This window comes from Solanum verrucosum, unplaced genomic scaffold (genome assembly GCF_900185275.1).
Source record: "Solanum verrucosum unplaced genomic scaffold, falcon-dt-bn FXZP01000125.1, whole genome shotgun sequence".
In the NCBI taxonomy this organism is placed as follows: domain Eukaryota; kingdom Viridiplantae; phylum Streptophyta; class Magnoliopsida; order Solanales; family Solanaceae; genus Solanum; species Solanum verrucosum.
The window spans coordinates 3,419,902-3,447,562 of NW_026019923.1; the positions used below are offsets into that span (position 1 = coordinate 3,419,902).

The 27,661-nt window shown below is 37.4% G+C and overlaps 3 protein-coding genes across 3 annotated transcripts in view; 1 reads left to right on the forward strand and 2 right to left on the reverse strand.

Moving 5' to 3' along the window:
- Positions 1-27,661, reverse strand: part of LOC125824334 (uncharacterized) — a 185,237-nt gene that overhangs the window by 146,732 nt on the left and 10,844 nt on the right. The window lies entirely within an intron of this gene.
- Positions 311-3,611, forward strand: LOC125824378 (protein trichome birefringence-like 8). Its single transcript, XM_049503752.1, has 4 exons — positions 311-689; positions 2,412-2,801; positions 2,896-3,054; positions 3,147-3,611. The coding sequence occupies exons 1-4, from the start codon at positions 316-318 to the stop codon at positions 3,478-3,480; spliced, it is 1,257 nt and encodes a 418-aa protein (XP_049359709.1). The 5' UTR covers positions 311-315; the 3' UTR covers positions 3,481-3,611.
- LOC125824132 (uncharacterized) lies at positions 3,211-27,394 on the reverse strand. The gene is made up of 18 exons (XM_049503496.1): positions 27,293-27,394; positions 23,881-24,367; positions 23,471-23,562; positions 18,269-18,433; positions 17,782-18,175; positions 12,793-12,911; positions 12,628-12,700; positions 12,330-12,550; positions 12,205-12,249; positions 11,509-11,563; positions 9,639-9,830; positions 8,376-8,476; positions 8,160-8,238; positions 5,942-6,082; positions 5,033-5,161; positions 4,252-4,422; positions 3,717-3,776; positions 3,211-3,636 (listed from the first exon to the last, which is right to left on the reverse strand). Exons 1-18 carry the CDS (start codon positions 27,331-27,333, stop codon positions 3,532-3,534), a joined length of 2,670 nt encoding a protein of 889 aa, XP_049359453.1. The 5' UTR covers positions 27,334-27,394; the 3' UTR covers positions 3,211-3,531.

The following is a 27,661-nucleotide window of genomic DNA, read 5'->3' on the forward strand; positions in this document are numbered from 1 at the left end:
AAATGATTACTTAAGGGAGTGATATTTGATTTACGCCAAAAAAGGAAATAATATTACTCAATACTCCTAAAAAAATTTAATTAGAGTATAACTAGGACTCTAATTGTTTTTAATATCTTTTTCTAAATCTTAATTTGAAAGTTTACTTGACCGTGTAAAGAAGTTTTATATACTGACTAGGCACAAAACTTAAACTCAAATCAAATTACATCATATAAATTGAAATCGGAGTAATAATTTCCCTATCACCACTCATCCTCCTTTTATATATACATAGCAACAAAACATACCTTTTTAATATATTCTCCTCTTCTCATGGATCTCCCACCACTTTCTCATCAACAAGAAAACAACAACAAGAATAATAATCTCTTGTTCAAATTTGTAAAGAAATATATGTATCATGTATTATTTTTTCTATTTTTATTCTTTTCTTCTATTCTTTTCTACAATTTACTAAGCCCACTTTATCATGACCCTCTCGTAATTGCCAATATTAGTTTTTTTTCCAAAAATTCTACTTGTGATTACTCTTATGGAAAATGGATTTGGGATGAAAAATATGTTGTTGATCAATATAATGAGAATTGTCCTTTCTTGGATCCCGGTTTCCGGTGCCGGAAAAGTGGTCGCCGGGATATGGATTACCGGAAGTGGCGATGGCAACCTCAACATTGTCATCTTCCAAGGTAATAATATTAAGTTTGTTTGAAAATATTTTATATTTAGGTTAATTACTATTTGCATATATGTTCCATGCTTTATTATATTCATTTTAAAAAATATACATATTTTTTTTGTCTTTCTTTTTTGTATGGTTTTCTTTGTTATAACCGTAAACTAATTTCACAAAGTTAGTGGCGTACATATAGTGAAGGGTGACTAGTTGAACACTTTTTATCACACCTTGACTAGTTCCACAAGATAGTGGCGTACATATAGTAAAGGGTGATCAATTGAACACTCTTTGTCATACCTTGACTAGTTCCACAAGATAGTGGCGTACATGTAGTAAAGGGTGATCAGTTGAACACCCTTTGTCATACCTTGACTAGTTCCACAAGATAGTGGCGTACATGTAATAAAAGTTGACCAGTTGAACACCCTTTGTCATACCTTGACTAGTTCCACAAGATAGTGGCGTACATGTAGTAAAGGGTGACCAGTTGAACACCTTTTGTCATAACTTTGAACACTCTTAATGAAATTTCTAGCTTCACTACGACCACCCATCAAGGCTAAAAAATACATGGGAAGAAACCTCCTAGTGTTTTGTCTAACGGAATTGAACTTAAAATCTCATGGTGTACAATGTACTTCATTGACCACTCGATTGAGTTTCAAGTTGTGCAATGTTAACCTTTGAAGATTTCTTAGTTTCGTTAACAAGAGATGAATATAATAATAATTTAATGATGAGAATGACAATGCATGTATTGTAATATATATTTCTTGAACTCCTCACCTTCCCTCAAATAAAACTATTTATTTTTCTTTCACATATACTAAAAGTGGTGTGGAATTTGAAAAGGTAACAAATTGAGAAGGACTTTTAGTTTCCTTAGAAGTTATGTCAATGCAACAAAATGGCAAATTCACAAAGCAAGTGTATGTGGCTTTTTCTTTTTTTTTATGGATATATAGTGCTTTCATGTTGTTAGAAATCATGAGGTGTGTAAAAGTTGTAGCTTTATGATTACATTCACCCTAATTTGTTATGCCTTTTCACACTGAGTGCATATTAAGATCATTGCCAAATGGATCTTAATATTCACAGTTTACTAATGTTTGTGAACATTAGTAATTGGGTTGCTAGAGGCAACTTTGGCAATGATATTGGGCAAATCGTTTGTCTGACTTGGATATGGTTAATTCGGAGAATCACGTTTGCAATAAATTTTAATGTATGGAAATTAAATTCTAACCCGTAACTACAAACAAAATATGAAGAAAGAAGAAGTAATAAACAATGTAGATACAATTATGATTCTTTTTTCTGAATTTTCTTTTTATTTCTCTCTTGATTCTTCTCTTTGCATTTTCTTCGTGATTCCAGAGGTGCTTAATTCTTCTCTTTGATATTTCTAAGGTACGTAGGATGATTTGAACCTCCTTAAAATTCATTTCAAGGGCCGCTTTATTTTTCTCTTTAAATTTTCTTCTATATTTCCAAGGTAGGATGATTTAGACCTCAAGGAGGGTCTTGTGATATGATTTGGGCCTCAAGGAAGATTTTGTAATCTACTTGAAGTATTTGAATGACAAGTAGAGTCTGGTCATATCTTGATCTCTTTTGATTGAGACGTCGATTCAAGAAAAATATATTATCCTTTGCATAGACATGAACTAGAGTTTAGAAAATTTTGGGTTTTAAACTATGGTTCTTTGTGAGTAACATTATATTATTGCAGGTTCAATGCAAAGGATTTCCTCGAACGTAGTCGAAATGGTCGAATAGTGTTTGCTGGAGATTCAATTGGAAGAAACCAATGGGAATCTATGATATGTATGTTAGCACAAGGTGTATCTAACCAATCCACCATATATGAAGAATTTGGAAACCCCATAACCAAACACAGAGGTTATCTCTCTATGAAATTTCAAGAGTACAACCTTACTGTTGAATATTACAGAGTACCTTTCCTCGTAGTCGTTGATCGTCCTCCCGCGAATGCATCGAAAGAAGTGAGAGGAGTGATCAGACTTGATAAGCTGCACTGGTATTTCACAAAGTGGGTTGATGCAGATGTAATTATATTCAATGCTGGACATTGGTGGAATGAAGACAAAACTATTAACATGTATGAATCCCAAGTGCTTTAGCAATAATCACATATATCTGGATTCTTTGAACATAAGAACTTCAATCACTAACATTACACAAATGTATTGCAGGGGCATTCATTTCCAGGAAGGAACAACGGTGAACATGACGATGGATGTTGTGGAGGCTTTTCAAAGATCCTTGAATACTTGGGCGTCGTGGGTGATTCAAAATACCAAGCCTGAAAAGAGTCACATCTTCTTCCGCAGCGTTTCGCCAGTACACTACAGGTAAGTACTTTGTAGGAACTAATCAGTTGCAACACAAATACAGTATACTAACTGACGCTAGTGGAACTGAATTTGGTTAAATTGATTTGCAGGGATGGAGCTTGGAATGAGGGTGGCCATTGCCACACAAATACAGCACCAGAAACAGACTATACCAAGCTGGAGAAAGAGCCAGCCAACAATATATTCATTTCTGAGGTAGTTGAGAAAATGCAAAAAACAAGAAGAAACGTGACCTTCCTAAACATCACATATCTAAGTGAGTTCAGGAAAGATGGTCACCCTTCAAAATATCGTGAACCTGGCACCCCGGCTGGTGCACCACAAGACTGCAGCCACTGGTGCCTACCGGGAGTGCCAGACTCTTGGAATGAACTTCTTTACGCCTATCTACTGTTGAATGGATATAGAACCAAGTTGAAATGAATTTGACGGTAGAACTATATGATTAGCTGTTTTCGTATGCTTTAACCTGGGCTATTCATCAGCCTTTTCAGTTGGATTCACCTCAGTTTCCATTTCCTTGACTTTCTCAAGCTGCCTTAGGAGGTCTAATCTGTCTGGTCCATACGTAGAAGGTATCTGCCAAAAAGGAAATCAACCAGTTAACACAGCAGATAGGCTCACTAAATTTGACAGGAAATTCATGATCAACTACACACCAGAGATGGCATATATCTTTGAATTGCAGCCAACATAGCAGCATGCCCAACTGCTGTAACCTGCAAGAAAAATTATCCCATGTCAGCTTGCACTGAATCAAGCTACACGAGTAAAAGAGATGCTGCAATCACGTAGCAGGTGTGGAAGGAGAGAGAGAGCTTGAGCTTTGTTCAAATGGGCTATTTTTCTAATTGCAACTCAGCGGAAGACCTTCAAACTAGTTAATTGGGCACCAACTACTATGCACTTAGTAATATATTATACAAGCTCGAAAAAACATGACGCTCGGGGAATAATCAATGGGTTTCATTGCCAGTTAAAGGTCCATGTCTTCAATTACAGTTAATATCCTCAGTTCAATACAGATCTTGGACATGCATGACAATGAAACTGTTTAAGAAACAGAAAATAAAAATAAGCAGAATTTCAATCTTTTTGGAATATGAACTATCGTTGTCTAATCAGCAAGTTCTGTGGAGCTTGAACTTTTTTGCCTGATAAAGAACAATGGAATAGAAGTATAGAACTACTTACAGGGAGAAGCATAAGAAATCCAATAGGTACGACTGATGCCAAGTCAGTAAAAGTTCTCCGCAATGCTTGCTTCTCTTTTTCTGTCAACTCATCCCCTACTATGGACCTCCGAAGTAGCCCTAGAGCTGCAGCAACATCGATAGCGAGAAGCTGAGTTCCTTGCAAAACATCCTGGACATGGAAAATCCTTATTACTCTATCTGAGAGCCTTAATAGACAACTATGAATTCTTACTACTAACTGCTCCTGAAGATAAGGTGCTGAGTCATGGTTTCCAACAGAATAGTAAGACACGGAATACATGTGTAGTGTAATCTCTAAAGTCTAAATTATAAACTCTACTTTGAATGCTTATAAGAACTCCGTTCCCTCCACGTACAACAATAAAGACCCAGAACAGGAAAGTCCGGACCAAATGGAGGCAGATAATCAAAACACACAAAGTACTATAAAAAGAAAGAAGAAAACGAGCACTAGCTATAAGAACAAGAATAGTCGATTAAAAAGTAGACAATTATCTAATAGTAATAGGCCCATGGAGGAACCCAAACCGAATGCAATTCCATACATATTGATCGAAGTTCTCTTTGTTAGACAATTAGTGGAGTTCAAAGCTAATTAAATGGGCCACATGTCTATCCCCATACCCATGTTATTTTCTCAAAGGTAAATCCACGAAAATGAAGTTACAAAGCAAAGGAAAAAACCACACTATGGCTTTATTCAGTTGACATATGATGCAATACATAAAACAGAAGAAAATAGATCAAGTGCATAATACCGTGCTAGTTTCTTTCAGTTTTTCCAATGATTTCTCAATAACACTCTCTTTTTTCTTCTGAAGAACCAATTGAGTACTTTCAGCTCCTGCAGAATGTTTGGAAGTGCGATCTGCCTTCTGACTTTCCTCCTAGAGTAGAGTGCATCAACAAGAAGCTAATAAATTTTCAGGGATATAATAAACAGATCATGTATCTCAGAAACATCACTCTCTGGAAAAAATGGAAATATATAGAAAATGAACTCAAAACAAATGAAGTTGGGTCATTGATAATTATGGGATTCTAACAAAAGATGATCACAGAACTATAAGATTAAAACTCCACATACAACATAAAATAAGAGCATCAATCTCTACCTACGTCTTATACACATTAAACATGGAAGTTTTCTTCGACTTAGAAAAGAATTGGAAGTTGAACCTCTTACATAAGAGTTTGTCCATTTATTTTATGGGAATCAATATTGACAAAAGGTCTACACCTGGCGAAATAGGCCATCACATTATTAAGCATAAAATAAGATGATCATAATTTTTCCACTGTTCAAGTATTATCACAACAGTAGTTACAAATAGACAGAAATAAAGATTATAGAACAAAAAACCATTTTTAATGAATATATTTTACTGCTTTCACAAGCAAGATAATCCATGTTCAACAAGATGAATGGAGTGGACGGATATATGTCAATTAACAGGACTACTTATGTATCATCATTATTCGGTTAGTTGTCATTATAATCAGTACAGCCTAAAAAGTTTATACTGAAATTGGAAGAGTAGAGTCTCAATAAACATTAACAAACTTCACAATATGAAACTTGAAAGAGACAAAAAGAAAGCGAAATAAAAAGACAGTGCATCTTACAACATGCTCGACACAGGCCTTATACAGCAGTTAGAAAATACCTCCTCATATTCACATTGATCAGCACTTCTTTGAACCCGCTTCTCCAGTTCCATTAGCTCACTCCTTAGTAGTTCAAACTTTCGAACTTCATTTGACTTTGAATCCATAATGCCTGTACTCTCTGATGGTTCATCATCACCCTGCACTTAAAGAATGATTCTCAGTGACTTGGAAGATAAAATCATCTTTAACAAGTTTACAGAAATTTGAATTATAGAAGAAATTGAACAAATGACCAGCGTAAGGAGGAGAAAGCATGTGCAACAGTGACACGGAAGCAATTTCATTAATTTGCAAGTAGTCTCAAGAAGAGACAGTATGCAGTAAAAGGGTTACACAAAGCAAGATGTCACTGCTTACATTTCAGGTGAACAGAATCATCGGAAAAACTGATATTTGTTCCTTGCTTGACAACTCTTCACTGAACCATGTTATTACTTGCTTTCCATAAAATTACACAGGTTTCCAGTGATCCGTGCTTCAGTTTCTCTAATGAAAAATCTAACGACAAATTAAGCTAAAGTCTTGAATTGCGAAAATATTTGCCTAGTCAATAGTTTGAGCAACATGGAATATCTTTTACACAGACTGAAGTTTAACCCACCCATCTCATTCACCAAACAAAAACTAAAAGCAAGCATTTCCAGCTTCTTGAAGTACTGAAACATGATGGGTAGTTTACATCACCAAAAGGAGAACTAGCCATGACTAACGAGCTAATCTATCACTAATGGTTGATAACAAGCATTTGAGCATGTATCTGAACTTTGCATTATTTGTTTTTAATAAAGGAGGTGTCCAAGACAACTTTCTTGCACCTCGATCATTCCACCGTACTCGCTAACTCCAACGTACCAGGTAACTCTGTCCACTAAAGCTTACGCAGATGGGAATCACCTAACATAGCTGTCTCTCTGCTAGGATTTAACCCTTGGGTCTTTAAACTTCGTCCACTTTATTGACCACTAGTCACACCCTTGAGTCATACCTTAACTTTTTTTTGATAATGTGAGTCATACCTTGACTTCGCATTATTTGTGAGTTCAAAGTAAGCCCATTTATTTATCCAGACTGAAAGCTAGAGCAATGTGAAATAATTAATAGTTTTTGACCCATCTCAAAGTTGCATGTGGACGGGAAAGGAGGTACCACTCCATAGTATGAAATCAAAGTGTAAAAGAGGCAGATCAATGAATGGTGTTACTTGAGAATAACCTCAAGTTTGGTTCTAGTATAAAAGAGCTAAGAGAAGGACAAAATGCTCCCGCTCTCCAAATCATGAATTCAAGATGTAAAACTAATGAAGATGATGAAAACGGTATATTTAAGAATAAGCACAAAATTTGGTTCTTCTACAGACGGAGCAAAGGAAAGGACTATGTTCTCTCTCTCTCACACACACACAACCACAGGAATAACTTATGCATAGAAGAAACACTTTTTGCAGAGAACGGACAGTGCAAGAGAAATTAGAGAAGAGAAAGAAGGAAGCAGGTACGTCCTTTTACTTTCACAAAAGATGAATAAAATCATTAAAACAAATCTATCCAATCCCTTTTGCAGATCAAAGAATGATATTCATCATTTCACTACTTATTAGTATTGAGAGCCATAAAACATCACTCTAACACATCCATAATTGAGAAGCATGTTCAGTGTTCAAAATCTATGGCACTGCATTCATCTATCCATAGGGGAAAAACAGTTATAGTTGGATTCAAGTGACATATCAATGTCATATAACTGCAAATTAGATGGTACATGTTGGTCAGAAGCTCTACAATAGTCTTTAAAAGGATAAAACCCTGAAAATGCCTGGAAAACCATACCATAAACTATTCAACAGTTTTTGATTTACCAAAAACACTGGGAAAACTAAATCATACAAACTATTCAACAGCTTCTGAATGTACAATAGGATGCATAGAGGAGATCATTTGCAACCTAGAAGGAAAAACTAAGAGGAGAGAAATGGAGCAACGTTAGCCCCTTTTAAGCATATTACGTAGTAAAGTATTATCAAACTCCCAATAGTTTGAGACCCAAAAGGCTTTGATCTTAAATTAATCAACGACATCCCAATCAAAGAACCTAACGAATTTGAGATCAGAAATATTACTGAAAACAAGGATTTGCGAACATAGATGCCAAACTTAAAAAAGAAGTCTAAAATATACAATGGTAAAAGGTAGGCAAAGAGACAGTTCAAAGGTATACGATATCATTAGGTGTCGATGATGCCTGGTCTACTGATTTGCTAGGTTGACGTCCTACAAAGCTCCATAATCCCTGTATCCTAGCACAAGAATCCACAATAATAAAATTATGTGTGTCGGGGGGAATTAGCATAATAACAACGCATAATATTGGTACTAAGGGGCATGCTTGGCCTTTATCTTCACAGCCCAAAATAAGAAAAAGAGGTGGGAATACCTGTTGTTCCCACTCCTATTTTGACCATCCTTGTTGTCCTTGCGTTTAGAGAACTGTTGCTCATCCCTACTTGATGATGTAGACATAGTAGCATCTTCCTCCTAGTTCATACATACATCCACTTCAGAGTATTTCCGATTTTTTTTAATTAAGAGTGCAGAGTTTTGTTCACTACAGCACATAATTTGTCCTAAAGACTCTAAAAGATGCAAAAGTTGGCTTAATTACCCTATGCATGCAACACGAGCAACCTGAAGATGATTATATGCATTTTCCATGGAAAGAACTCACCATTTTGTGCTCTGCAAGGGATAAATTTGGTATTCTTTTCCCCATTATGCAGTGACGAATTTCTTTATTGGTCAAGATAACAAGCTTGGAGCTTTTTAAATTCAATGAGTACTTGAAATAGCAGCAGCATTGCTACGCTAAGCTTTGGCTTATTTGTTGGAAGTACAGAAACTAAAAAAAGCTATCCAAAGATCTGAACTTCATATATTACATAACGTGTTAAGTCGGAAAGACAATCTGGTGACAAAATGATCCCCTTTTGTAGGCACCTACTCATTTGTATGCCCTCTTATTTTCTGGTGTTACTGATATAATGTCAAGTTTCACCAAGGAAACTTGCCATGCCAAGCTAAGGGGGATCAAAGCTAATTTGTAAGTAATGATGTTGACCTTTTTAAGTTAGCAGCCTATCATCACTCCATTTATGCCTTTGTATCTTAATAAGTTTTGACAAGTTTACAGAGTTGTCTATGTATTCTGCCAAAGAAAACCACATAAATCAACAGAAGAATTTTATTTTATTCAGTTGAAGTCTCCATCTCTTTCTTTCCCAGCAACAACAAATAACCAGTTGTAACCCCCCCCCCCCCCCAAGTTGCTCGGACTCTTCACTTTCGACGCCGCACCCGTATCGAGTTCTCCAAATACACTACTTTTGGAGAATTAGACACGCACCCGTTGACATTTTTGAAGAGTCCGAGCAACCCCCTCCCTCCCCAGCCCCATTAAAAGGCCAAAAAAATGAAAATAAGAGTAACCCCACCCTCCCCAAATAAGAAAAAATTCAAAAAAGAATAATTAATAAATTATCTAGCGCAGTTAACACTCCAAGCACCAGAATAAGATATGCAATGGTTGAATACAAAAATACGGTGCAATTTTATGAAAATGTCAGGACTGAGCAGGACAATTCTGAGATGGCAAAAACTTGGTAAAACTTTCTTCCTTTTGAAATGAACTGCAGAAAGATACCTGCTGTAGGAAAGCTGCTTTAGTTCTAAATGAAACCTCAAGAAATTCAGCCTCTTTTTTGATTCTACGAATCCTTTCAAGGTCAGAACATGCAGCTTTTAAGTGCTCCTTCTGTGAACTAGCACTTGACATATGCAGCTCCTGAAGCAATACCTCTAGCCTTACCAAAGCCTCTTCGACACTCTCCAGTGCCTAAAATGAAATGCCCAAAAACTGTATCTTCAGATCCATAATTTAATCCTTGAGATAAGAGGAAAGAGGCACCTTACAATGTGTCATTGAAATCAAGGTGAAGCACTTTGATAAGAAATAGCAACTGATACAAAAAACAAGATAATTGAAAGAGGTTGATTGCCTGTTACATCTTATTAATCAAGAGAGGAAGGCTATCTATCTACACTTTGTTTGAAAAAAAAAGAAACTGCATGATTACTTTTGTTTGGTATCAAGAGAACACTGAGAGGACGAACCTAGTAAAGAGAAGTTAGAGCAAAAAAAATTCATTTGAGTAATCAAGCCTGGGGAAACCAATTGAAGAGGAAGGTCTCACTCCCTCCTCCTCTTTCGCATATAAAGGCTTGTGGTTTCTAATTTCAAAAAAAATTATCTAAATCCAACAAGTACCAACGGAAGTCTCAACTACTGTATCTTCCTATCAAGAGTAATACTAATTTTGAACAATCAGAGGTTGCGACGATTCTTTTGTTCTATTAGTATTTCTTTTGGTCATTTTGCTTTTTTGTAGATGTTGTGGACAAGTATAAAAATAGTGATGCTTCCTTTCTAGGGGCTTGAACTTTTTTGATGAAGAGCAACACTTTAGAAAGAAGACAGATCCTAAATTTGAGCCTCAATGCCATTTGTCATCAAATAACTCTACACATTTGGTCATGGGGAAAGATCTCGACCTGCACTTATAAAGGTGTGTGTTAAGAACAACTATAAATTGAGAAAGGCTTCTATCCGCTGAACTTTTAAACTATAAGCAAGTGGTCTCACGATTCAACCATACAGTTAAATATTGAGATACCATTTTTTTCTATAACTTGGAAATATAAGGAAGGAATAACCATATGAGAGCAGGAACTGGTTAGCCACTAGCACACATGTTACTTCTCCATTGAGGTCCTGGAAAGTAGTTGGTTGGATACTGGACTTATAGGCTGTCATTTAATACAAGCACTTCATCAGTTTTTTCGCTTGGTTGGCAGTGAGGAGGAGATTTTGACAGCTGGGAATTTGATGGAGAGTAGTATTACATTGCTGGTGCTTTAGGTGCAAACGTTCAGACAAAGACGTTGATCACCTCTTATTGCTTTGTAAGACGGCTAAATAATTGTAGATTCACTTCAGGATTAGTTTTGGGGCCTCTGCTAATTATGTACTGTTACAACAGCACATTATTAGTGCTGGATTTATAAAATTATCTTGCCTTCTTCAAAAAAACAAAAAAACTAAGATGGCTACATGATTGTGATGAGTAGTCTTGAAATGGCCCCGTGTGCAACGGATAATGTTGTGTCCAAAGAAGGATGTGCTACATAGCTCGGCCTTTAGACGAAGGAAGAGAACATGAAGGTCATGGGATTTTCCCTTTAGCATGTGGATTCTGTGGAGGAGAGAAATAAAAGAGCTTTTGAGGAAACAAAAATGACTTTGTATAGCACAGGACATTACGTGTTGTAGGTTCTTGCTTGTACACAGGAATTTTCACAAAACAAAAAACTTATTTACCATATAAAAAAAAAAAAAAGTTGAAGGCTCTTTATCCACCTTTATGTCCAAAGGAATTGGAGAGACACTCTTCAAGATTATCACATCGCATGAGGATAAATACAACAGAAAATGCTTCAATTACAAGAGGTAATACCTTATCAAAGGAATCTGTTTCTTTCTTGATCTGTGAATAAGCTCCCGCGCGAGTCCTGTCCATGTTTTAAAGCATTGTTAGTAATATGATTTTCATATCACATGTGATTGAGTTTGTATTGCCATTGCATTTGACCAACGTGCCATAAATTATTAGAATGTAATGACTATTACGATAAGCAAATAAACTATAACTACGAAAAAAGAAAAGCTAAGGAAATTAAATAAGTTGGACTTACTCGGGCCATTTAAAATTTAGTGAAAAAATACAGTAATTTAATGCATTCATCACCCAAAGGTGTGGCTTAGAGGTCAATGAATTGGATACTAAATACCTAACAAACTAGGGTTCAAATCTAGCATACTCTGATACCATGTTAAATGGTTTATATCGATCCATCTAAAAGATAAGTTAGAGAAGAACACTCCTATTCATTTATTTTAGGTCTTCAACAAGGTAGACCAAGTACAGTACATGTCAATGGTGCAAAGTTTGTGTATGTTTCCTGAGAGATATAATTAGTTCCACGGCGATTAGGATCAAATATAGATCAGTCTATATCTGTTAATAGGAAAACCACCTGTCTAATGCCTTTTACAGACGGATGAAAATAATGATAACAGTCACAAACCACAAAAAGGGAGAGTAAGGAAGAGGGGAAGAGGAAGAAAGTAAACATTTTCTTATTTAACTTACTTCTCAATTCCTAAATCTTCCCTGCACTTCTTAAGCTTGTTGTGCCTGAAACATTCATGTTCACAAATTGTTACTAACTCCTGTATATTCACTTAATTGATTGGATTTTTTTCCAGCTTTCTTACCCAACTGAAAGGAATCTTGCTGCCTTGACGTGAGAAGGGTTCTCCAGCCATTTACTATATTTGATAAAACTCTGGATCCAGTAAGAGCACACGTCTAATACTAGTGGAATAGCTTCTAAATTTGGAGGAACTTCTTGTTTACTTTTGTGCCCAGTATTGCGGATAGAATTAGCAGTAATGCCTGGATAAAAAGGAAGCCAGTCTAGCTCTTCACACACAACCTATCATGTAAAGATATTTCAGTTTTATGTGCCACATAAATATGTCCTAATGACAATTTCTTCATAAGAATGCTAACCTCCACGTACAGTTGATAAGAGCTTATTGATGCAAGTTGAGGATAATACAATACACTGCCCCCAATCAGATACCTGTTAAAAATTCAAAATGAAAAGTTGGATACATGGAGCGTATTATCAGTATAGGCTAAGATCAATAAACGAGGAACACAAAAATGTGTTACCTAATTAATTCTTCAATCGGCTCATCAAGAGTATCAAATCCATTTTCAGAAAGAAAAGCCTTTGTGCTTCTACCCAAAGCAATAAAGAAACCAAATATGGCCAGATCCTTTTCGAGAACCTGTATGATGTATCAGCAATAAATATAAAAACCCGACTGCGATGTACAAAATACATATTCAAGTGGGAAACGTGTGAGGCAAAGGCCTCACCTAAAGGTGTAGCAAAAAAATTTACATTTCATACAGCTTTTCTGCTTTTCCTATGCCATAATCAATCTATCCTTGATAGGAGACTCATATTAGCCTCAATACATATCACAATATATTGATTAGTCCTTCACTTGGGCCCACTTTCCCCAGGATAAGGTTCACAAACGATGTTTATACATCTGTCATCTGTCACCATTTCTCAGGACATTTTAAGAAGTGCCAAGTGAAATGACTGTCCATGAGGTGTTCCACCTCATTACATTGACATACTCAAAATTTACCAACCATTTATTAGAATCACTTTACATCTACAAGAAAAACTTATAGCGAGTAATATTAGAATTTTTTTTTTGATAAAAGTAACAGTTAGTCTATATTTATCCACAGGTATACTACCTCAAAAGTGTAGTTCCCCTCCAAAAGTGTTGTAGTTACATAGGCTCCTATACCTACCAAGTTACAGCCAGTTTATAGTTGTGTTGATTACTTCTGAGCTATCTAAGACTACTTGTTTACACCAAAAATAATACAGAGCTAAACAGTTAAGCTTAAATCTTTGTATGTTGCTCTGCTTTCCTTCATGACATCTCTGGTTCCTCTCTAGCCATACTGTCCACCATATACATGATGGGACCATCTTCCATCTCTCCTCCTTTCTTCCTGCATTTCCATCTCTATTCCAGCACTTCAAAACCTCTTTGATCCGTCCTGGTTTCACCCATTTAACCTCTCTCATATTGGTGAACATTTGCCACAGCTGGGTTGTCCACTTGCAGTGTAAGAAGAGATGGTTGACTGTCTCTCCTTGCTCTTCATACAAAAAGCACCTGGAACACAGGTGAACGCCTCTTTTGTTCAGGTTCTCATGTGTCAAAACTGTCTCCTTAGCTAACAGCCAAGTAAAACAATTTACTTTATAGGGTATCTTGGTTTTCCATATCATCTTCCAAGGCCATTCTACTTCCTCAATGCCAACTGAGTTGAGATCTTCATATGCTGAATTTACTGTGAAACACCCTTTGCTCCCCACATTCCACACCAGTGAGTCCTCTTCCTCAGACAGGTTACTAAATTGTGCTAGGGTAACCAAAAACTCAGTTATTCTGCAGATCTCCCAATCATTTAAATTCCTCCTTAAGTGCAAATTCCACCCCTGATCATTCCATAATTCGGCTACAGTTGCTTGTTGCATTTGACATAGGTCGTAGAGGTCAGGAAACCTTTGGCTTAATGGGACCTGACCACACCATTTGTCCATCCAGAACGCCACCTTTCTGCCATTTCCCACCTTACAATATGATCTTTCTAGCACCAAATCCCATAGATCACTGATAGATCTCCATACTCTAGACCCATAGGGAGAGGTCACCTTTGTTGTCATCCACTTATCCCTCATTCCATATTTTGCAGCAATCACTTCCTTCCACAATGAGTTCTCAGCAGATGCAAACTTCCATAACCACTTCATCATAAGGCTTTGGTTCTGAAACTTCATGTTTCTGATGCCCACACCCCCTATCTTCTTGCTTATGCTCAATTCTTCCCATTTGACAAGATGATACTTCCGTTTATCTTCATTTCCTTGCCAAAAGAAAGTTCTTCTGAGTACCTTTATTCTGTCGATTACACCAGCTGGTGCTGGGAAAACAGACATCATGTAAGTTGGTAAGGCATCCAGCACACTGTTGATCATAGTAAGTCTTCCCCCTCGGGATAAGTATTGACTTTTCCAGTTTGCTAATTTTCTCTCACACTTCTCTATCACTCCACTCCAAATGCTTATTGACTTACTTTTTGCACCTAATGGCATGCCCAAGTAGATGGTGGGTATCTCCCCTATTTGCCCCCCTAGCGTATTGGCTAGCTCCTCAATTTGTACCACTTCATTAATTGGATAGATGTAGCTTTTCCCCCAGTTTATATGAAAGCCTGACACAGCTTCAAAAATAATGAAAATGGTCCTCAAAATCAGAAAATGGTCCCTCACTGCTTCACAAAAAACTAAGGTATCATCTGCATACTGTAGGTGAGTGATTTCTAGGTTGTTACTTGCCCTGTTTTGCACTTGGAACCCTCTGATCCAGTCTTTGGTTTTTGCTGTGTTAATCAGGCTACTCATCCCCTCCATTGCTAGAATGAACAAGAAAGGTGAGAGCGGATCTCCCTGCCTCAACCCCCTTTGAGGAGAAAAAACCAGTGGGGCTTCTATTGATCAGAACTGAAAATTTGACTGTACCTATACAATATTTGATCCACCTGATCCATTTAGATCCAAAACCCATCTTCTGTAACATGTTCACTAGATAATTCCAATTCACATGATAATATGCTTTCTGAATGTCCAACTTACATATTATGCCTGGTTGTTTGCTCTTCACTCTTGAATCCACCAGTTCATTTGCTATCACCACTGCATCCATAATCTGCCTTCCCTTAATAAAGGCCATCTGTTGTCTGTCGACAATTCTGTGAATTACCTTTTTCAATCTTTCTGCCAATAGTTTTGAGATGATCTTGTACACTCCCCCCACCAGACTGATGGGTCTGAAGTCATTCAATTCAATTGCCCCCATCTTTTTTGGAATAAGTGCAACAAAAGTGGCATTAAAGCTCTTCTCAAAACATTCTCTAGCATGGAAATTCTGGACAGCTGCTACCAACTCATGTCTGATTATGTCCCAACACTGACTTCAGAAAACCATTGTATAGCCATCTGGTCCAGGGGCTTTATCTCCTGCACATGCTTTGATGCTTTCTAGTATTTCCTCAGCTTCAAAAGGAGCCTCCAAAAAGTTGCCATCAATTTCATCAACTCTGGGGTAATTTCTCATGTCTAACTGTGGCCTCCACTCTTCTGATTCTGTATACAGCCTCTCATAGTATTCAACAATTTCTTTCTTAATTTCTTCAGGTTCTGCAATCTCCACTCCATTTACTTTCAATTTATCAATGCTGTTGATTCTTCTGTGTTGGTTTGCTGTTCTATGGAAAAAACTTGTGTTTCTATCTCCCTGCTTAAGCCACAAAGCTCTGGACCTCTGTCTCCATGCTATCTCTTCATGCTTGGCTATGTCCTCAAACTCCATAGTCAAAGCCAACCTAGAAGCTATTTCCCTTTCTTCAAGAGCTCTATGTTCTTGTATCTCTTCTAGATCCGCTAATTGCTTCAACACATTGGCCTTTTGCATTTTCAGATTTCCTTGGATGGTTTTTCTCCATTCTTTCAACTTCCCCTTTAGTGCCTTCAGCTTTGCCATTAGGACATAATCAGGCCTGCCAGTGTAATTAAAAGACTCCCACCAATCCCTAACCTTAGCATTGAACCCCTCTGTGTGAAGCCACCAGTTTTCAAACTTGAAGTATGAGTTTGATTGCCCCCACTCTCCACACTGTAACAATAAAGGTGAATGATCTGACACTACTCTACTGAGAACGGATTGTTTAATGCAACTAAAATTAGTGTCCCATTCTTCTGATAGCAAGAATCTGTCCAATCTAGCAGCTGTTGTGTGTCTGTCCCCTTTTTTCCAAGTGTATTTTCCCCCATATAGATCTATATCTATTAATTCCATGTCTTCAATGAAGTCAGAAAATTCTGTCATTGATCTATTTATTCTGATGCCATCTCTTTTTTCTGTTGGATACCTGACAGTATTGAACTCCCCACACAAGACCCATGGCCCAGAAAACAGCCCCCTTGCAGCGCCTAGCTCCCACCAGGTCTCCTCCCTCTCCACTCTATCATTTGGTGCATAAACTCCAGTTAAATGCCATTTGAAGTCTTGGTCTTTTCGGGACAGAGAACATGAAACAGAGTATTCCCCAACACTACTCAATTCCCCTTCCCAGAATCTCTTGTCCCATATGATCACTACTTCCCCCCTTGTTCCACTAGCCTCCAATTGTACAAAATCTGCCCATCTACTGCCCCATACCTCCTTTACTATGTTGGAAATATTCCCCTCTATTTTTGTCTCTTGTAAGCAAACAACATCAGCTTTCCAGTTTAACAGCATGCTCCTTATCAAACCTCTCCTCCTTTCACAGTTTAACCCCCTCACATTCCATGAAACTATGTTTAACTTCATTGATCTTTGATAGCCAAAAATCCCCCTTTGCTTCTTGTGCCATAACTCATGAAATTGGTGTCCAGTTCTAGACTCTTCAGCTCATTTAACCCTTTTCTTTTCTGAACTTTTTGCTCATTCTGGATGTCTTTGTTTTCCAGCTTGTTCCTGTCGATTTTTTGAAATAATTCTGCCGCATTCTCCTCACAACCTTTGAAATCTACCCCGAACTCTTTACTCAGGCGCATAATGTGTTGTTGTATCCAGGCCGGCGTGGCTGTCTGCGAGTAGTTCTCCTCTGGGAATTGAATACCTAGAGGGATTACCTTTTCTGTTATTATGTTGCAGTCTTCCCCTTGAAATCCTTCGTTGATCTCGACTTCACCTGCCATACGATACACCTCCATATCTTTTATAGTGGAAGTTACTCCTTGAACTTCGCTGATCTGCAACATTTCTTTCCCTTCAATTGATTCCCTCCGCTGACTTGTTTTGTTGAGAGTACCAGCTTTGGTAAAAGCTTGTACTTCTACGTTAACTAAGAAATCAATGGAATGTATATATATATACAAAGTAAGTTGCAGCGGGACAGAAACTGACGATTTTGCTTGTTCTAGCTTATAAATGTACCACTATCAGTCAATATTCATGAGTCATGTCTTTGAAAAAAATTCGAGTAGGTATCAAATAAGTAAAAGAGCTTTGGTCTAACCTCGATACTCTCACTTGTGGTGAGTCTGGACCATATTCTCTCTCGATCTATAGCTCGTTGAAGCTGCTTTTGGACAAGACTCACCCAGAATATAACCTCTTCAGTTCCTGAATCATTTCGTACTCTACATGCTGCAGCTCTGGGACCAAAATGGACAAGAAATTCTCTACGCAGACCAATAGGCTTCACGGAATGATAGGCCTGTCGGAGAGGAATAAATTCGACAAGCATGTCCATCAATCTTCCAAGTGTGTCCGGAACAAGAGACGAGAATTGTGTACATGACAGTTTTGCAGCACCAAGTTTCATAATCGCAGCAACGCAACTGAGTGCAAGCATAAGGAGTGATACATCACTGGCATTTCGAGGAGATAAAAATGTTTGCTTTCTGGTCCTGAACAAAGAGGATCCTATTTAAGCATCAATTAATACACAAATAGCTATCCAGGATATTAATGTATTCATGGTTCTTTCAGTAAGTACATACTCTGCAGTAGCAGCAGCAAATTGCTGATCCTTCTCAAAATAATTCACAAAGGTGGTAACCACTGCGGGAATTTGCTCAGACCAAAACCATTCATAAGCTTCAGGTTGCTTGGCTAATAAACTATCCCTAATCAAGCTCTCCAAAGGAGCAGATTGCCTTGATAAACTTCATTGATGCAAAAAGTACATTAGATAATATGTTTCAAATCAAAATGACAGTAGAGAGGTAAATGAGCCCTCCACGTCAAGCACACTAAAATAGATGAGGCTGAACCAACACAATAGTAAGCAACAAAGTCTACTAGTCCTTGGGGCCAAAAGTTCACAAATGCAAGTTTATGATATCAATAGCCTCCCATGGTGCCCAAATGACAGAATCGTCTAAGCAAAGAGCGTGTTAAAGTACATTTCAAGCTTCTATGCGCAAAATACCAATTCTAATTTTCACCACCAATATAAAATCCATGAGAGACAAAATTAGCAATACATAACATCTGGAAATTGAAAAAAAAAAAAGAATTAAGTCAAATCAAGTGACGTTTATATTAGAGACAAAGAGGTTGGCAGAAGGAACCTGCAGTTCCAAACTAAAAAGTAATGGGAGAACATCCTAAAAGTTTAGCTAACTTAATATAAGCATTATACATTATGATGCAGCTAATACATTCGCTGACATATACCAGAATCCCAGTTAATCATTCATCTACATGGTTGTGGAGGTAAACGTCAACAATCATCTTAAATCCTAGGACCAATATTAGATAATGCACAAGTAAAACAAGAACTCATAGCACTGAATATTCTCTGCTGCTCTAGAGCAAAGAAAGAAACTTGATAAAGGAATTATAAAAGAAGATGAGACTTCATCAAAATAATTATTTTTTTGAGAAGGACTTCATCAAAATAATTATAATGACTCTCATCAATGTTATAAGTGAAAATTGGCAAAATGTTCATTCAAGATCCTAGCATTATATAGGTCGGAAATAGACTAGAGTTCCATGTTTTTAGGTGGTGAGATAGCTAGAAGTGTACCACACTGAGATATGTAAAAATAGTACTATGTGATGAGGTATAAAGGATACAGGTGCTAGACATTTGTCTGACACCTCCCAAATTCTCAATAATTTCTCTTGTATCTCTTATTTCTCACCTGGTCTAAGACCTTTAATGAGCATTTACACTCTTCGAATTTAACGGCGACATCCGAGAAAAGACATCCTTTGACCCAAGGCAGCTGAGGAGTTTAGTGAACATAGAGATGGAAAGAGATAGATTTTCCCCAGCCTTTGTCAAATCAATTATCATTCGTTCTTTAATGGAATACGAAACGGGAAGAGCTGCGGCTATCAGGAACGGGTGATAGCCTGTGACTAAAAGATCTGACTATCTATGAATGAACAGGAACAGAATGACAATCGACGAGATGAGCCTACGAAAGATTTCAAGCTCAGACTAAGATGATTAGCATCCTCACTTATGCAACGAAATTGAGTTGACGGAGTAGCCAATGCTCTTGAGTTATTCTCTTCGGTATCGCCTTCTTCATCGTTAAAGGAGCCACAAGGCACTCAATAGAAGGATTGGCTCAGACTATGGGTCGGAACTAGCTCTTGGAATGGATTCTTTTTTATTGAAGGAGCGGGACAGAAGAGAACCAGAATCATATCCTCAACATTCAGTCTGATCTTATCTGTGTTGTTGTCGATCATAGTTGTAGTGTATTAGATTAGTTGTCCGTCTCCCTTGCCATGTTAGAACAGTCTGGCCTGTAACAACACAACCTGAAAGGAAGTCACTCCTAATAGGAAGTTTCTAGCCATCTTTCTTGAGGAGCGAGAAAAGAGAGGAAATGAATCCCTATCCAAAATATTATGTTGGCCGAAATACCAATAAAAAAGATACTATGTTGGCCAATTTTTTTCGTTGGTTTTGTGCTCCGTTTACGACAATCGTACTATCGTCTGTAGCAAACTACTCAACAATAAAAATATTTAGCATAGTTACTCAAGAGTTTGGCATATGATATGGACTACTTTTACTTATTAAAGTGCGATTCTGTATGGAACATGCTTGCTTGTCACGGATGCTGATCTGCTTGGTGGGTAGGTGCTCAATAGATGTCAGTCACGGCCTACAGTGATTGGGTCGTGACAGGCAGCAAAATCAGTTATTTGTCCCCAGCACAAACGCGTTTTGGCTATCAAAACTGCTTGACAATACCACTTTCAACCTACATATCCCAACAAGTTTATAGGTCGAAAATCTTTAATTTTACTGCATCCTCCTTTATAATTTAAGTAATAAAAGAAGCATTACACTCTTTGTAAAGGTGCCCCTCTGATGAAAATGATTGAGAGCTCTCAGAAGTTCTTCTTACAGTGGCTCAACATTCTGGAAGGTCACTAAAAATTAACCTGGTCGCGGAGGCTTTATTAGGAGCAGTTCAAAAAAATGGGACTCTTCCTATAGCTCCCAAAGCCATTCCCAATTATTTTCTTTTTTATGCAATATGCAGATGACACTTTGATTTTTTGTGATGCAGAAGACAGCCAACTAAAAATTTTGTGGATAGTTCTCATACTATTTGAGTCAGTATCAGGGTTACACATTAATTGGAGGAAGAGTCACATCTTTCCAATCAATGACGTGCCAAAATACAAAATCTGGTGGATATTTTGGGTGTAGAAATAGGACAGTTACCAGCAACATACTTGGGTATGCCTTTGGGTGCCAATAGCAAATCCAAGGAGATATGGAATGGAGTAGTGGAAAGATGTGAGAAAAGATTGTCTAGGTGGAAGTCTCAATATTTATCAAGAGGTGGTAGATTAGTGCTGATTAACTCAGTCCTGGATGCATTACCAACTTACTTAATGTCAGTTGTTCCCCTTCCAGCAAAGGTGGAAGAAAGAATTGATGCTCTGAGAAGGAATTTTTTGTGGCACGGTGAGAAGGAATTTTTTGTGGCACGGTGAGAAGGAATATAAAGGTTTCCACCTAGTCAAATGGAAGACACTGCTACTATCCAAGAAGCAGGGAGGACTGGCAATCAAAAATCTTAGGAAGCAGAACAAAAGTCTTCTCATGAAGTGGTTGTGGAGATTTCCTTTAGAAGAACAATCTTTGTGGGGTAGGGTGATCCAGGCCAAATATGGGAAGGAAGGACCCTGGAAGACTAAGTGACATCCACATATGGAACCAGTTTGTGGAGATCAATTAGAAACTTATGGCATGGTTTCTATGCAAAAACTGAATGTAATGTGAACAATGGGAGGAAGATCAGGTTTTGGGAAGATAATTGGTTAGGGAATGGAAGCCTCAAGCGCTTGTTCCCAGATATTCATCACCTGAACCAACAACAAGAGTCGACTCTTTATGAAGTTTGGTCTGAACATGGATGGAACCTTACCTACAGAAGACTGATGCAAGACTTGGGAGGTGGAAAGGTTGGCTGAATTTATGGAACACTTGATCAGTTCTTAGGATTCAAGGAAGGAGAAGACACTCTTAAATGGAAATGTCATAATAAAGGTTTATTCACTGTTAGTTCTGCATATAGAAATATGAATCAGATGGGATCCCAAGTTAACCTTCTGCCTTGGAAACTTATATGGAAGGTTAAAATACCATATAAAGTGGTAGTTTTTACTTGGTTGGTGGTGAAAGAGGTTGTACTTACACAAGAGAATCTTATGAAGAGGGGAATACAAATGTGCCCAAGATGTTGTTTTTGTGAGCAGGTTGTAGAGACAGTTAATCATCTGTTCTTGCATTGTAAAGTGGTTGGCCAGTTGTGGAATTTGTTTTCTAGCTTCAAAGGTATAAGTTGGACTATTCCAGGGAGAACAGGACAGGCTCTAGAAATCTGGAATATGGAGGGCAGTGGCAGCACAGACAAGAGTAGATGGAAAATTGTCCCAGCTGTTATTTGGTGGACCATATAGAAAGAAAGGAATTCTAGGAATTTTGATAACAAGATCAGCCCTCTGCACAAGATTAAAATGAACTGCATTATCACTTTTTGCTATTGGTGTAGTTCAGAGTATATAGATGACCCTGTGGCTATTGTAGACATTCTAGGGTCCTTATAAAGGTGAAAGGAGGATCTAGGGATAGTTCTCTTTTTTCTTCTTTCTTTTCTTTATCTTTTGTTTATGCCCGACACACGTGTGGAGGGAGGATATGATGTAAATTTTTGGATACCATCTTTGAGCTGATGATTGATATACAAATGTTACCTTTATCAAAAAAAAAAAATCGAGAAATCCTCAAGGGTTTACCAGTGGCGCACAGTTCAGAAAACGATGTATAATGAGCCGGCCCCTACTTCACCAGTAATGAAACGTTCTTATAGAAATGATAGACATATTGAAAACCACAAGATTCTAATGGTAGTTTAGATATGTTATACATATTTAGCCTATATGCAAAAAGTTTTTCTTTCTTACCTAAACTCCACGCTCCCAATCAAACACAGATGTAGATAGTATTTATTATGTATGAAATACTTACCGGGAAAGGGTTACTGAAATGAACACATTGTCAGAAAATTAAAATGGGAAGTATGAAAATGTTTTAAGGATAGAGATTAATTTTCTTGTAAATCAAATCTGTTCACTATGTTTAGAGTTCCAACACTACGTGTTCATACTTCTACCTTGCAAACAAATCAGAAAAATGGGGGTGCCTTTGAGGAAAATGTTTCTCATCAAAAATATTTTCCACAGGTAATGACATACGTTAGGAAGTAATTTTCTGGATCATTTCTAATATTTGGTAGGATATCAAAGCAAGTGACATATGGAAAACAGTACAAGAAATAAGGGATGACAACAGTGTACTATTGATATCTTTGAGTATTAAAGGCTGACAACAATATATAAATGTTAATTGAAACAAGTGATAAAGTGAGAGATGAAATATTTGTTAAGGAAAAAGACTTCCGTCCATATGTGAGAGAATTCATTTTCCTTCTTTTGTTGGAAACCACTTAAACTTGTAAAAGACATTTTCACAATTTAAGGCGATCAAATAAAGAAAAATTGGGAAACTATTTTCCAGCGCATGCAGTCTATGCCCTATATGTAGTCAAAATCATCAATTATGCATCACTAGTAAATTGCAACAAGCAGAAGCCTATGCTTCTGACTCTTGGTACACAGTTTTTCCATATTACATTGAAGAGAGTAAAATGAATTACCTCCTCTGCGTGAAAACATTAATATCATTATCTCTTTCATCTCCTCGAGATAAAATCTCATTTGCTGCTTGCAGTAGAGAGTATACAGATGCCTGAAAAGAAGTTACAATGAACTCCACCATATCAGAAAATAACATCACACAGTGCAAAAATGAATCTCTACATAAAACTACTGGTAATGAACAGAAATATAACCCATCAATAGCCCAGAAATCAAAATTCCATGGTAAGTACTTTTAATTGTCTATTCTTTGTCAAAAAAAATGCTTTATCAAAAAATTATCCATTAGTGATTCTCACCATTAAAAGATCTGTTTTCAAGTTTGTAATGGGGAAGAACACACTAAATCTAAACACTAACAAAACATGTAGAGCAAGGTACAAAAATGAAGACTATAAAAGTTACCGACCTGATAAGATAGCACCTTGATCCAACCAGTTCTATCACCACCCAACCAGGCAGTTGAAAACCAGGATACCCTAGATAATGAGCCTTGTTGTCTAAGTCCCAGCTCAATTACTCTTGCAGCATCATGCAATGATTGGACAAGTCCAGAACTGTTCTCTTCACCTTGCAGAGATAGATCTAGTTTTAGTCTCATATCCTCCATATCACTGCTGGTAGTTGGTCTGGAACTGCCATTGACTGACACACCATCCTCAGTAGAAGCAAAAGGTAAAAGGTGTAATATCCTTGATGTTCGAGGATTAATCCTACGTTTCATAGAATCAGATGTGCAGCTAAGATCACGATTTCCACCCTGCAACAAATAAAATTTTGTGTGGCATCTCCTCCTTGTATTGCACTGATTGTATATCAGGTGATCCAAGCCTACTACTTTCCTGCTGAAATAATAGTTTCTCACTGCTTTAACTGAAGGCCATGGACTAGAAGAACTGAAATATAAGAAACACAATCAGCCAAATGTTAATGTAACATTAAGAAGAATTTAATAGTGATAGATCCAATGGTTATAAGATATTGTGGAAACTCCAATTTAAGTAGTATAAGAATGATTAACTAGGACTTTTTCTGCTAAACATTAACTAAATCAGTGATCAGCAATCCTCTGTATCTATGATCGACACAGTCTTTCAGGTCATTGTATGAATCTTCAACTTAAAGATCAATATATTAATCATCAGATCTCTTTGTCAATGTCAGGACACTACAAGTCAAGATGTCATTCAGGATAAACGGCTGAAACTTCAAAAAAATAAAATGATAAGTAATCAAAATATTTTATAAATGCTTTGCACTAAGCCAGTGCGAGAGAACATAACTACAAATTGTGTAGATCCCCAATTGTATCTAAAATTGCATCAACCTCCTGTCCAATAACCAGGTTGCACCAAAAAGCTAGAAAAATAAGACATCTTTTTTTTAGGCAATGCAAATTGCTCCTATGGCCTCTAAAGATTTTGTCATTTCTTTCAAGTCAAACAGTCCACCAAATGGCTTGAGGGATGGTATTCCAAATCTTTTGTGATTTCTTGCACATCCATTCTTTGTTCCAGCATTGCAATAGCTCCCTAGGGGATTTTGGCATGGACCAGGACACGCGTAAGATTGATAAAAACATGCTCCACAGCTGAGTAACAACTTTACAATGCAAGAAGAGGTGGCCAACATCTTCACACATGGAGCACCTACTACAAAACTTAGCTTTCCTCTTTTGAAGGTTGGAATGAGTGAGACTAGCCTCTCTAACCACAATCCAAGAGAAGCAGGAGACCTTCAAAGGTGCCTTGCTAAGCCAATTTTTTTCCCAAGGCCAAAAAACCATGTTGTTGCTTAATTCCAGCTCCTGTAGCAGCCTCTGACTGTGAAGAGGCCTTTGGATGTCCCTTCCATCTAATAGAATCAGCTTTGTTGCAGCTAAAGCTATGTTGCTTAGCAGCTGAAGCAAAAGACATACTCGTTCTAGTTCCCAATCATTACCTTCCTTCTAAGAGAGAGATTTCACCCTTGTGTTGAAAAAAATCCCGCAATTACTACATTGTGATGAGTTGATAGTCTAAAAGTATCCGAGAATTACTCTTTAAGAGGAGAGTGGCCCAGCCATACATCGGCCCAGAACTTCATTTTCCTTCCATTACCAACAATGAAGCCCATATTAGCCACAAAGTTGTTCCCAGCACCCTCTAATATGCTTCCAGACTCTCGTGCCATGAGGTGTTGCGGCTACTTTGGTGAACCATTGATTCTCCATAGAGAACTTTCCAACCAAGGTTCTCCTCCAGAGTGATTAATCTTCCTTATTGAATCTCCAGTGCCATTTCAATAATAAACTTTCATTGTGACGGCCTCAGGTTCTTGATTCCCAACCCCCTCCCCCATTCTCATATCTTTAATAACTGTAATCCATTTTACAAGAGCAAAGAATTACCCTTGTTTGTTACCATTCCAGAGAAAGTCTCTCCTTAATTTGTCCATACGCTTCAAAATTGAGGACTGTGCGGGGAAAAGTGACATAATGTAGGTAGGCAGGCAGTGCACTAAGAACACTGTTGATCATAGTGATTTTACCATCAAGAGAGAGGTATTAAAAAAAAAAAAAAAAGAGAGAGGTATTGTCATTTCCAATTCGTCAACTTTTTCTCCATCTTTCAAGTACGTCATTCCAGATTGATAAGGATTCGTATAGTGAAACTTCAAAATTAAACCCATTATTCAAGATGTCACAACTTCAAGATCATCATTTCCGGACACATTAATACAGGGAAGTACCACAAGTAGTTAGTAAACACTAGCCACGATCCAAAATCCAAATTAGGGATAACATTTGGGAAGGTTTGGGGTGAAGTGAAGAACAATCCAAGTTCGGGTGGTGCTTACTAGTTTACTTTCTTTTCTTTCTTTTTCTTGATAACTGAGAAATCCGCTTTCCCAACTTAGAAACTCGGCAGATAATGGCAAAAATACATCCAGCCCTCTACCCTGCTCCACTTAAATAACAAACTTGGCTCACCAGTCAGGATTCAAACCCGTGATATGCGTCGAACACATATCCCCCATTTGTACAACCAATCAAGATTCATTTTCTTGAGCCAAGGGTCCTTTGGGAACAGCTCTCTACCCCACAAAAGTAGGGGTAAGGTCTACGTACACCCCACCCTCCCTATACCCCACTTGTGGGACCACACTGTACTACTTTTGCTGTTGAACTTGAACCAAAGCCTAAGTGTGTCGCGCATTAGCAAGACCGTAACAAACAATTTTCTTTATTCCTAAGCTTGTTATAACTCACAACTGGAGTAGATAAAGTAACAGATTCAAGTTTTCCTTTAACCAAATGAGAGAGAGAATGTGTTCAATCTCAGGCTACACTGATATAAGAAACTCATATGCAGCAGAATTCAGAAATAAGTTTAGTAACTGACAAACTCCAGCTTTACAACAAAACCCTTCCATAATAAGATACCTCCCACCAGCAACAAGTACCCGTTAACTCTGTCCCCCAAGGCTTTGACACATGTGAAATATCACCTAGTATTTTTTTTGTCTCAGCAAGAATTCCAACCTAAGACCTCATAACACTCAACCACTTCACTATGACTCAAAACATTTTACCAGCACAAAAAATGGTCAGTTTTACTCATCATCCAAATATTACGGTAAATTTGATAAATATTATTCACAACAGCAAGCAGAATTTCTAGCTGTACAGAGCAACTTATTGAGTTAATTTAGGTTTAGCATCAAAAAATCCTACTTAAATGATTTACTATTGCAGCTTTTCGAATCAATTAACGATTCAACATGATGATAATCAATCAATAGCTAGAAAACTGAAGCAGATTACACAGGATGAAAATCACCTAGAGGAAGGAAGATTCTGATGGTGGAGCTTCAACGACATCAGCTTCAAAGATGCTTTTGAGTGTTCGAGAAGGGAGAAATAAAACGATTAACTTTTGTCAAGAGAAATGAAAATGCAAGCTGAAAGTTTTTTGTAAATAGACGTGACACAAAGGGTTTATCCGTAGACGTGGGGAGACAATTCATCACATAATTCCTATGTCTCCATAACTTCACATTTTATTATAGTGTTTTTTTGGTACCCATCTCCTGTTTTGTATTTGTATTGGGGCTCGACTAATTTTGATGTATATTTCTTAGTTCTTATTTTATAATTGATATTTGTATAAAAGTTTAATTAATCAAATTCGCATCAGTAATTCATTATA